General features: G+C 39.1%; 2 protein-coding genes across 2 annotated transcripts in view; both read left to right on the top strand.

Annotated features, from left to right (window-relative positions):
* The first annotated feature begins 2,344 nt into the window (after positions 1-2,344).
* On the top strand, positions 2,345-12,176 carry KDELR2 (KDEL (Lys-Asp-Glu-Leu) endoplasmic reticulum protein retention receptor 2). The gene is made up of 5 exons (XM_009886310.1): positions 2,345-2,360; positions 5,583-5,683; positions 8,693-8,851; positions 9,932-10,184; positions 10,962-12,176. The coding sequence occupies exons 1-5, from the start codon at positions 2,345-2,347 to the stop codon at positions 10,994-10,996; spliced, it is 564 nt and encodes a 187-aa protein (XP_009884612.1). The 3' UTR covers positions 10,997-12,176.
* The window catches only part of DAGLB (diacylglycerol lipase, beta), a 14,399-nt gene continuing 13,473 nt past the window's right edge, over positions 11,724-12,649 (top strand). Inside the window, exon 1 of the mRNA XM_009886299.1 lies at positions 11,724-11,779. Within this exon, the coding sequence (XP_009884601.1) occupies positions 11,724-11,779 (56 nt within the window). The remainder of the gene's footprint in view (positions 11,780-12,649) is intronic.

Here is a 12,649-nt window from a genome sequence, read left to right as displayed (position 1 = left end):
GGGGGGCCCGGGCTCCCCCGCTCCCCCGCCAGCCCGGCCGAGCGACGCCTGCTCTTCCTCCCCGCTGCCAACGTGCCTGCCCGAATTCCCGGTGGTGCGGGTCGCTTTTTCGCTTCTGGTGTACGGTGTGGTGGTTGGAGGGAATTGCAAGCAGTTCTTGTAACTGCAGCATAGCTGGTTTCTTTCAGAAAACTGGGAGTTGTTGTAATTCAAAATGGACATTTCGGTGTGCTCTGTGTTACGTGGATCAGGCCACCGACCCTGGAAATACTGCTTTTGCTGTGGGCTGGGGTTTGACTGTGAGATTGACTTTGCCTTTTCTTTGTTGAGCTGCTGCTTTGATAGTAAGAGTTAATTATTCTTGAAATCGTTTTGCTGTGCGTTGACATAAAATATTGTTCAAATACTGAGTTAATACTGTTGAGCAGATGTATCTCTAAAGTCTTCAGTTAAGAGTGCAAAGAATTAGTTTAAGCTGCAACCTGAAAGAGCTGAAAATGAGGAAATGAAAGAGATTTGCTCTACAGGTAAGAGGAAGTACAGGTTCTGCATGTTTTCATGTCAGGTCACTTTTTGTGAATCACTTGATAGTGCAAAAGGGAAAAAAAAGTAAATTAATAGCTTTGGTTTTAAACACACTTAAAGTAAAAACTGTTCTTAACTTTACAAAAAAGCTCAAGCAAACGACTCCACGGTCCAAATGCAGTGGTAGCACAGAACTATTGTTTCTGAGGCTGTGGAGCTCATGAGCTCCTTCCTAATGAACTTTCCTGGCTCAAGCTGTAGTGGTTCAGGACTTTTGTCAGGATTTGGCAGGGGAGGGACTGGTCTTCTCCAGGTCTTCTGTAGAGTTCTGTCCTCCGCCTTACTTGAGAAATGCAGTCAAGATTACAACAAAGAACAGTGTTAATGATCCAAAAAAACTCAATATCTCTTCTTGTCTGAAGAAAGAAAATGAGAAATTCTAGTGCAAGGCTAAAATTCAAATAGGTTTTTGACCAGAGATTTGTATGTGACCTTTGGACGTGAGGTTATTTACACAGTATAGTACAATGTAACCTAGTCCCATCTTTCTGCTTAAAAAATGATATGATGATGTTTTACTTAAGTCAGTTGTGATTGAGGATCTCTGTTACTAGGGATTTATTTAGAAGAAGGACTCACACCAATCATTATTTTTAGTACTGCTTTCTCCAACATAGAAAAGCAAATGCACCTATGTTGCTTAGGGCCCTCAGCTTTTCCCTTTACCAAATCAGCCAGCATCCCTGAACACAAATATACATGTGTGGGCTCTTTCAGTAGAAAACATCTGCTTCATTCATTTTCCTCAGCAAAAAAATGAAACGGGGATATTTTTGTCTGGGATTGTTTTTTTTGGTGTCTTCCAGTTCTGCCTAAGCCCTTAGGAATAAATCCAGATCCATGGTACTTCTGTGAGATTAGTGTCTGGGGCCCAACAAGCTCATCTAGAATGCGAAGAGCACCTCAGAGGGGCACAGGATTTTATTTTTGGGGCTCTATCCTGTTCCTTGTAGTGCTTTGTTGTTGACAGTTGTGGTTTCTGCTAATAAAAACTTCATAAATATATATTCATCTAAAATATGTTTGTAAGGTCATATGCAACAATAACCCCTAAATAGTTACTGGTTAATGTTGAGCAGCTCTTAAGTGCCTCTTAATAGTGGGCTGTCTGTGTTCCTTTACATTGCATATTAGAGCAGTTTGTAAATTAAATAAATATATAGCTCATGGTTATTGGTGACTAAGGAAATGCAGGCAAAAGAGCTGCTGATTTAACTGTGCACTTTTGAAGCAGTGGAAGCTTAGAAAATAAATAAAGGCTTCTAACTGATTGCTAAACCGTAGGCTGTGATCCATGAAGAGCTGGCAAACCACATGGTGCCGACTCCTCTCCTCTGGTTGCATCTGTGTCTGTCTGAGGCCTTTGTTCCAAGAGGAGCTCAGAGGCCTGTAAAAGCAGCTGGAAACGAGAGGGAGACAGCCTGTGTACCTCTGCTGCAACCTACTGTTTTCTGAAGACACGTCAGTCCCCATTTTCTTTCCTAAGGAGTGACTCCTCTAACTGAGGAAAATAGGTGAGGCTAGGATAATCTGCATTATGAAGAAATCTGTGTTTTCAGTGTTTGACAAACTGAATTTTTTTCCCCCTAATTTAGTCAATGTGTTAAAAAGAGAACAAGGAGAAAGCAAATCAAGTCATTATTTCAGAGCTGGCAGGGAAACAATTTTTTGCATGACTGGTTATTTGAGTTTCCAAATTTAGAATTTGGAAAAATGTTTGCGACTCCAAATAACAGCTCAAAAATAATTACTAGGAGCCATGGAGAATGTAGCAGGTAACTCCAATATTGACTTCGTGTCATAATTAGGAAATTCATGAGACTTGAAGAATCCTGTGCTTTCAAACATTGTCATGTTCAGACTGTATTCTCTAATCCATTCCAAGTCAAATTAGGTTGTTTGAACTGTGAATTACTGCCTGAAAATTGATTTGCTCTTCTCAGTGTCGTTTGTCAAGTGTTAAAGGTGACCTACAGTTGCAAGGCTGTCAAATTATATGCTGAATACTCTAAAAAAGTAGTGTAGGTGGTAAATGTGTAATACTTTTGCTAGGCAATGTAGCTATCATAATTTTGTTTATGTGTCTACTATGGAGTAGAGTATATGCTATGTTGAAGATTTTATACGGTACTTTGCCATAGGCTGCTGCCAATTTGACTGTATTTTCTCAAAAAATGCTGCTTTAGGTAGGTTTGGAATTTATTCTCTCTCTTTGAAGGAAAATTTTTCCTTTCTCAATTGACAAATTTGTGTTTAGAGTTAGGTTGGGTTTTTTTAATCAAAACAGGATTCTTAATTTTTTTTACTAGCAGAACCAAAGTGGCTGATGTGGACTTCATACTGAGCAAAGCTACCTTTTTTATTAAATACTTCCAAAAGTCTGTGACGTTTCTGTGACAAAGTACAGACTGGCTTTCCTTAGAGAAACTTCGGTTCATAGATTTTATGGTTGTGATATACAGTTCATAGTACATAGTGTATGCACAGCCAGGCCGACTGAATGCCTCTGCTGCTGCCTGTCGCTCTTTACCTAACTCACAATAGCAAAATTAAGTTGATGAGAAAGTACTACAATTACCGCTCAGCTGTTATCCCTGGCGGTGAAAAATTGAGGTTTCATGCTACTGCTTTTAGGCAAACTAGAGTGCAGAAGTTGAAGGAGTTTTTCCGCGTGTGAGGATGAAACAAAAATGAGATGTTTGACCCTTTGAAATTTGAGCCCAAAGCTTGGGAAGAAGAAATAAAAATGTGTTTGTTTAGCTCAAGCAATGTTTGTGGAAGTAAAAGGAAAGGGAGAAGGGTGAGAATAACGTGTTGCCGTTGCCAACCATAAGCCAAGGTCAGTGTTGTGGCAGGTGTATTGATGTGTTTCTGAAAGTGTTGAAATGCATCAAATTCATACAGGAGAGTGTTTACCTGTTTGCTCCCCCTGTTTTTGCTAGTGGTATAGATCTTGCTTTCTCCCAGTTTGGCTGTCTCCATAGGTATTCAGTTTAAACTTTGAACCTTGCCTAGTCTAGCCTACTTAACTTGAAAATTAGTTTAAATTTGGCTTTAGGGTGTGTTTCAGGAGCATTTGACTATTCTGAAGATTCAAAATTGAGTGTAAATACTGAAAGCCTTAATAAAAATTACAGCTTTTGGGGAGGGGGGGGTGAGGCTGGCAATGGCTTAGAGGAATTTGTCAGGTATGTTACTTGTATTGTGACAATATATCCAGATCCAAATTTATAGCCATTATCAATTATTAATGTATCTTACATGCTTTTTTTTTTTCTGTTCACAGTTACTTTCTGAAAGAAAATAGCATGCTAAATAATTTAAAATAACTATATGCTGTAGCGTGATGCTCTACTGTCATCTGTCCAGGTGGATTTCTTTGTCCTGTAGGTTTTGACCTTAGGACAGCATTGCTTGCTGAGAGGTTGTATTAGCATGAGAGCAGGGCTCCGTCAGGAGTTGTAATGTCAGCGGGCACACCTGGGGTGCAATGAGAGTGCTGCTTCAGCTGCCTTTGCAATGTAGTTCTGGTTCAAGAAATGTCAAATGTGGTTCTTTTCCTAAACTTTGGGAGTTGGTTTGGTGGGGGTGGGGGTGGGGTGTGTTTGGTGGGGGCGGTTTTGTTTGTTTGGTGGTGGTTTTTTTCCTTTTAATGCAGCTTTTGTTGTATAGTTTTACAGTCTGTGTAACTGCAGGTTTTGAGGCATTTGCTGTTTCCTGCACTACAGTTGCTTATGGACAGTTGGGTTGTTCTGCAGGCTCACCTCTTAGACATTTCACATATGAAAGTTGCAAACAAAACCCCTTTTAATTGGCACTGTTTCAGCCATTCCTGTACGTTATGTACAAACATAAAGTCCCTTCATCTGGTGCAGTTTATTCAGTCTTAAGCCAGCATGAAAAAGGAGTTCAATAATCATAGAAGCCTTTCTTCTAATTGCTTTATGGCACTGTTAATAAAAGCCTTTCTCAGAAGTATCTCTGTAAAAAGGGACAGGGATTTTCAGCCTTGCATCATAACCCTCTCCTAGAGAATATATTTCCCTCTTGGTTTTTTTGAACAATATTCGCATGCTTAGCTGAACAGATTCAAGTATTTTCACCCCGGATGACTGAAAACAAGAATAATTGGAATAACAAGATAGAGGCACAGGCTAGGTTATTTTGTCCCCCTGCTGTGATACGCTACCACATCAGTATTATGGAGCGGTGCTTCACCTCAGTTTTCAGAGGCTTTTAGTGACTGATTGTGCAAAGCTTTTATGCTTCTAACTCTGCTCTAGTGGCTGAAGTTAAGTACACATAAATGTTTTGATGTTGGGGCTTTGGCCTAAAATCTAATGTTACTTTGAAGATGCAATGTAAATGTCTGTCGTTTAGCTCACTTTTCTCTTTTTTTATTTTGTTACAGTACATAGCAACATCTGGTTTTGACTGATAATTGACCACACGGTGGGAAAAAAAATTAAGTTTCTGAATTGAATTGCGTTATGTTTTAAAATTTATTTATTGCTTTGAAATCACGTTATTGGTGCTAGTGTAGTTTCTGATTATCACTGGATCTGTAGTATCTATTGCCCTTGTGCCTTTCCAGCTATTCAGCATCTAAAGAATGTACTGAGGCATGTGACAGCACTCTGAGAACTGAAAGCTAGTACAGCCTTGCTGCATAGCGCCCAGTGTTAATGCAGAACAGATAGCTTGCAGGTGGTACTTCTGTAGATTACGCTGTCTGCTGTGAGTAACTTCTAAATTTTGCGTCGTGCTAACACCTTTTCCAGTACAGTGGTGTGTAGGTAACTTACATGCACACTGCTGAGGTAAATGAACTTACAGTTTTGTTTGTACAGCTTAGTTCTGGAAGTCTGGATTTTGTCCTAATTTTGTATTCAACTTGCTTAGAAATAAAGGATGTATCCTGTCTCATCCTTGGCATCAAGTGTTGTAAAGCACACCATCATTTTTTGAATAATTAATTATTTCCTTTATTGCTTTAGGTATTTCTGGGAAAAGCCAGCTTCTGTTTGCACTGGTCTTCACTACCCGTTATCTGGACCTCTTCACTTCATTCATTTCATTGTATAACACATCTATGAAGGTAGAGTATACTGAAGAGTTAGAAAAGCTGGTAAAGTTGCATGCAGAGTGCAGAATTTCATTAATAAAAGCCTTTTTAAATGGCCCGCTGCACACTTATTACAGAATAAGTTCTAGATGGGCTTTGGATAAAGAATGTGGAAAATGCACTCAACCCTACTTTTTTCTGCATTTCATGTGCAATTCTTGAAGACTGTTTGTATGGGAACAGTGACATTTAGAACATGCCGTTTTGGTTATTGAAAACAAAAGCGTAAGAAAAATTATTAAAATAAATTGTATTTCTCAATTGAGACAGTAGAGCTTAAGTAAATCTCTTCTTATCCACTACAAGGTAAATTAGTATTCAGAATGCATTGCCAGAACTATAGCTAGTGTCTGGTCAGGGGTGGATCTAAAATTGACAGGAGTATGATTTTAGAAATGCAGCTTCCATCAGATTATACCCTGTTCACTTGCCCACTGAATGTCAGTGAGCCCAAATTTGGTTTTGTCTTTTCTTATTTATTCCTGCAATTTCAAGTACAAGAAAATAAAGCAGTAGACTGGGAGAGTTCAACATGTTTGTGGCACTACTACAGATTGGTGTGTTTGTGGCACCAGAGCAGACATCTCTTTAATTCAGTTCTTTTATTTTTGGATTTTCTTGGTGCTCTCCAAGTTTAGCGCAGAGGATAGTATAACTTTGCCAAGAGGAAAGACTAGATAAGCAGTAACGCAAAACGTACTGAAGAATTACGGGAATAATACTGTAAAATAAAATTTTAGTTTTTAAACCTGCTCACACTGTTGTCTTCCAGCAAGTCAAACGTGTAAGCTTAAGTTTTAATTCCAACAGTCTAGATAAAGAGCTGTGGATTAAGTAAAATACTCTTGAAACACAAGCTTTTTTCCTGTGTAATTTCTGAGTGCACTAAAGGAGCAGCTAGGGTTTTTGCAATTTACTTATTGGTTGGTGCTTCAGGGTCACGACCATGTCTTTGTTCTGCAGCCTTCCTACCCAGAAAAGGAATGCATGTGGGAAATGACCCTTTCGATACTAAACTGAGTCTGTCCAGTTATGAAAAAGTGGTCCTCAGTTCAAGTCCAATATTAACTTGCAAAAGGGAAACCTCTGTTACAGTTTCAAACGTTACTGCCTAGAGAGACTGTTAGATGTAATTGGCTTTTCAGCCCGTTATTGTAGGGCCGAGACAAAGCTGCTTGAGTGTCCCAACATAGCTTCTTATTCTATCTACATGTATTTAGGAGTATATAACATCGGGCAGTTGTAGAGAACGTGAACTACTATACAAATAAGCTTACCCAGAGCATAACTAGATGAACTTTCTGTTCTGAGTAAAAGGCTGTAACTGGCAGTAAAAACGTTAATTTCTGTAGAGTTAGGATTTTCTTCAGTATTTTTAGAGAAATATTAATTAAACTACAGGTGCCAGTTTGCTTGTGTTTGTCTGGCAGTGGTCATCAGATATTTAGGAAAATTAGTTTCTTCTGTGTTCTGGGAATATATATGGAAATAAACAAATTGGCACCATCTACCTTTCTTACTGACCTACAAACTAATTTTTGTAATTTGTAGCATTCTGTGTCTTACAGGTTTGTTTTTTTTCCATGGTACCTGTATCTGAGCATTGGATGCATTTCTGCTGGTGCACTCTGCAGTCATTTTTTCTACCATTTTTTATTTTGCTATCTTTAAAAATTAAAACTTTTTGAGTCTCCCAAAACACACTATAATTCTTGCAAAGAAATCTTTAATAAGGAGTTGGGGTTCGTTCACACTTCCTTAGTGTCTTCTATGACCATACCAATTACGATTAGTTTACACCTGTAGTGGGGATTCCCTGTGTCTGATATTCTGTCCTGTGGTCCTTTATCTCCAGTCAGCTGGGCTGCTAGTGTAGTAAAGAGTCTTTGGATTCTCAGCTCCTTAAAGTAGTATTTGTAGCATTTTTGTATCTGCGATCAGCGCTTTTAGTGATTAGTAGCATCTGCAAACAATGCGTTTTTAAATCTGTTACTTTTCAGTTGTAAAGGAGCTATATTTAATGTGATAAATGGCTTGGAATATTTGATCTTTGTGATGAAACTGAGGCAGAGGCTAAACTATTTGTGTAGTCTACTGTACTATGTTGTCTCCAGGACAATGTGAGCTCTGTCCTGATGATGGCAGATTGACCTTTAGAAAGTCATGTATTCTCTCTGATTCGGTTTTCTTACCTGTAAAATAAAGCTATGCGCCTATTATTCCACAGAGAATAGCTATGAAGTCTACCGTACCATAACAATTAAAAACAGTCTAATTAAAAATTAGACTTCAGCTGAAATTGAAACTGAATTCTGGTCCAGTGCTTCTAGCAGTCTGTTAGTTTTGCAGGTTTTATGGCCTGTTGGTTGGTGGAGAACACCGGCCACTTGCCATTCTTCAGATTTTAGAGATGTTTAACGGTCTAAAGCAAATCGGCTAATTTGTGATATGTTAAATGGCCGAGTCTGGGGCTTATTCAGTAAGTTTTTATTTGCCGCATAAGCCACACCACTCCCAGGCTTTTTGAATGTAGAAAGATCCCTTCCATCATTATTGCATGTATGCATGTGCACATTTTTAACAGAAGTATTTTGGGGCAGTGCCTCCCCTGCAGTAGAAGAAGGGGTATTCCTTCTCCAGTCAGTTACTTAGTTCTGTCTGCTCAGGAAAGGGTCTTTAAAGAAACTTTGGACAGTCACTTCAACCAGAGGCAAGGTGATGCTTTTAAAGGGACAGAACCAGTATAGCCCAAAGTCATTGGTTTTGAATTATTACTCTGCTGAGAAAAGTTAAATACCAGCACATAGCCTGGAACTGCAAAAAAGCAGGTAAACAAATAATACAAACAACCAAAAAAGGCAGCGTTTCTACTTCTTAGTGCCTGGGAATATTCTTCTTCAGGATATTTGATCCAAGTTTGATCTAATCCTGCAACCTCTGTGGGTTGTTTTGTTTTTTGTTTTTTCTTTCCTTGCTCTTTAGCTTATCTACATTGCTTGCTCGTATGCCACTGTGTATCTGATCTACATGAAATTTAAGGCCACCTATGATGGAAACCATGATACATTCAGAGTGGAGTTTCTGATAGTTCCTGTCGGTGGACTCTCATTTCTTGTCAATCATGACTTCTCTCCTCTGGAGGTGAGTTGATGAGCAGGAGGTTATACTTTTTTTCTGTAGAATTATTTAGAATGTGAAGATATGCATTTTTAGGGTGATTGAGGAATGCTTGAAAGATACCTATGTTTAGTAGGCTCAGGCTAATCCTGCTTCCTTAGAGAATCTTTACAGTGTAGATCTCTGAAAATTAAAGCACTTCAGGAGACTAGCATTGTTATCAAAGTTGATTATTTTATTAAGTAGAAGACGCATCTTTTTCCCCAGTACGCTCATATGGTTATATTAATTCAAAAGTATCCTTCCTTTTGTTATGTTTGTTAAAGAAATGCCCCAGAATGCAGTTTGTGAACAGTTGGTGCCACCTGGTGAAGACAAAAGGAATTATAATACTTGTTAAATTTTGTAGAATCGCAAATGGTTTACAGTATTAGAAAGACTTGCACTGTATTTCAAATGCAGCAATGTGTTTTCCTATCAGAAAAATTATATTAAAAATGTAATTATAGAGAGTTCCAAACAGGTAATTTTTCCCATGAAATACCAAATAACTTTAGATTGTTTATCTTACAGAGATGGAGCTGCATTTTTATATTTATTGGAGTTAAATTATTTTGTTAAGAGACTAAAGAAATTTCATCTGCAACACTTAGAGAAATTATTTTCATTTTCTTCTGTATTAACTCATTCTTTAAACCAATAGATTAAAAAACTTGGAAGAACATTGGGGGGGAAGGATTTTTTATCCCCCGTAGCTTTTCACAGCACCAGCTCTGTAAGCTGTATTTTATGGTACTGTAAATCCTGAATTGATGGATGCATATAAGTTTCCTCACGAGTAAACCCATGCCTGCCAGCTCACTAGACAGCTGGTTGGGAGGGTGTTGTCTGCCAAGAGAGTGGTTCCCTCATACCATCCTATTGTTGATTAAGAAACTTTCACTTAGTGTTTTTCTGTACCAAGGATAGTTTGTCAAAATACTGTACCTATTCATAACATTGTTAGAGACTGAAAAGTCAAGGCAAGTCAAATATCTTTGCTTCTGTTGCCACTAAGACAGTTGAATATACCTGTGCGTTGTTGGTGGTGTTTTTTCGTTTCAGATACTGTGGACCTTCTCCATCTATCTTGAATCGGTTGCTATTCTCCCTCAACTTTTTATGATCAGCAAAACTGGGGAAGCAGAGACCATCACTACTCACTATCTTTTCTTCTTGGGTCTGTACCGTGCCTTGTACTTAGTCAACTGGATTTGGCGCTACTATTTTGAGGGATTTTTCGACCTCATAGCTGTTGTTGCTGGTGTGGTCCAGACCGTTCTGTACTGTGACTTCTTCTATTTGTATGTTACAAAAGGTAAGTAGTGCAATGACTTCCAGCTTCAGGTTGTGGAATGTAGCAATTAACACGTTCATAGGGATCTGCTATATCGACATTACTAGGTTGTTAACTCTGTGTGCAAATTATCACTGAAATCTACTTGATAGATTTATCAAGTACAATTTCTGCTAGCGTGGGACACTTCTGAGGATTGTTTTGATTATGGATAGAATATAAGTGTATAAATGGTCTGATGAACTTAATTGACAAGTTTAAAATAAAGATGGCTAAACACATGTTGCTGTTGTCTTCCAGAGATAAGCGTGATCCTCATGCTTCTCCACCAACATAAACTGTTTTGTGCACATTCTCAGTGTTTTAAATACCTTAAGAGTCCAAAGGATTTTGGATGTTTCTGTTTATGCTAAGTGTAGAAGCAGTTGTTTCTGCTTGGTGCATTAGTAGTTCTGCCCTTGTTCACATTCCAGTTTTCATCATATAAATACAAAGCTATTTGCGGCTGTGTTATTTTAGTATTAACTCTTAAGAAACCACGGTTATAGGCTAGTATGTCCTGAGGATGAAGAGTGAGAATTCTGGGGTGCCACAAGAGGGCAGGATTGGAATAGTTGTTAAATCATCATAGTTTTACCACCATGTGTGGAAGAGAGGCAGGCAAGCTTGGGAGGACTATATGCTGTGCACCCATTTTGTAACACAGTGACTCTATGTGATAGGTTTCGGTCCCTTTGTGCTTATCCTAGGTCACATCTTTGTTTTGCTAACTGTTTTCTTTCCTACTTTTCTTTACAGTACTCAAGGGAAAGAAGCTCAGTTTGCCAGCGTAAGTGCCAAAAAAACATCACCAGCATCTGTCCTTTTGGATGCTTGGACAGAACAATCCTTATCACAAGCAAAGGCGAAGATGCTTGAGACAGAAAGTCAGAAACACAGCTCTTTATAGTGCAGGTAGTCATCAGCGGCTCTGTAAGAACGGAGGAAAAACAACCAGCAGATTTCTGTTTGATGCATCTTGCCTTTATCTTTTTTATTACTATGTATAAAGATTTTTTACATAAAGAAACTTATACTGTATTAATAAATTCAGTGTATGGTTTCAATTGGAATAGTTCCAAAAGTGAGATTTTTGTGAGATTGTTTATGACCAGGAACAAGTGCAAACTTTTTTTTTTAATTTTCAAGAATTTCTTTGAAATGACTGATTTTTTTTCTTTTTTTTTTTTTTTCAGTGCACAGATTTGTGCATCCTTGATGGATGGTAGTCATCTGTTCTTTCCCTTTGATTCAATTTTCATTCCACTGTATTTATTTTTTTCCAAAAGGTGAATATATGTCAACTCTAAATCTGAAACCACCAATGTTTGATGTGATGTGCTGGTGCCCAGTCTTTGTGCCATCTGCTGACATGGAGTTCCTATTTAAAATACATGTTGGTGCCAGAAGGGGAACAGTCACGTTTTGTAGTTGTTCCCCTTCTAAAACAGGCTGATGGCAAGAGGACAGCGAGGAAATCTCTTGAGGCCACAAGGATGGGCTCTCTCCTGTTCTGCCATGATGTGTGGGAAGGTAACCCCAATAATGAAAGCAGTTGGCAGCGCAGGCCGTGAAGGGTAAGAGATACAGTTGTGTTGCTTAGTGGCAAATGTTTGTGACTGTATTCATTGTTCAGAACAAGGAGGTTGAATATCTGGGATGTACAGCCCTGCTGCGCCATTGCAGCTATGGAAATGGGAGACTTGTACGTTGATTACAGTAATCTGTAGGTGATCATTTTAAACAATATCTACATTTTCTTTTTAATTAATGCTTTATAAGCAACTTCCATGTTCAGCTTCAAGTGGTTTTTGATGTCACTTTTGGACAATTAATATTTTTTTTATAAACTTTTCAAAATCAGCAGCACCAGTTACCATTCTTTATCATTTAAATGATTCCCTTTTTTTACTGAGCTGTTGCATGATTTATCCTGTGTTACCATCCTCAATAAACACTTTATGACATGGTGAATTGTTGGGTGTTTTATTCCTGAATTAAAGCTTTCTGTTAGCCTGAGACTGGATGATAGGTGGTGGTAAGGACAAGTTGCTTAACGTCATGTTTACTCTACTGAAATGTGAGCTTTCTAAGGCATTATCACCGATGAAGCAATGGCGACGTGGTCCTGCTTGTGCTGTAGGAGGGCAGTCCCCAGCCTACTGCAGGTGAGGGTTTGGTGCTTGTGTGTGGTTCTGGTTATCGCCAAGAAATCGTTTGTCTTCTCTAACTTAGTTTGCCGTCATTATCCCCCTCGTTAGTGGAGGTTATCACTCCTGGCCTGGCGCTCACCAGCGTTTATTGGTTGCAGATGTGCCTGCTGAGCTGCTGCGGTCCCGGTGCCGCGCTGCCTGCTCACTGTGCGCCTGGTTCCTCGGAGCGGGGGTCTGTCCCGGTGCCAGGCATGGGGCCCCGGTGCTGGCTGCAGCCGCGGGGCTGCCCGAGCC

This window comes from Charadrius vociferus, unplaced genomic scaffold (assembly GCF_000708025.1).
Source record: "Charadrius vociferus isolate BGI_N301 unplaced genomic scaffold, ASM70802v2 scaffold430, whole genome shotgun sequence".
Lineage (NCBI taxonomy): Eukaryota > Metazoa > Chordata > Aves > Charadriiformes > Charadriidae > Charadrius > Charadrius vociferus.
The sequence above is the reverse complement of the archived record's forward strand: the minus strand, read 5'-3'. Positions and strand labels throughout refer to the sequence as shown.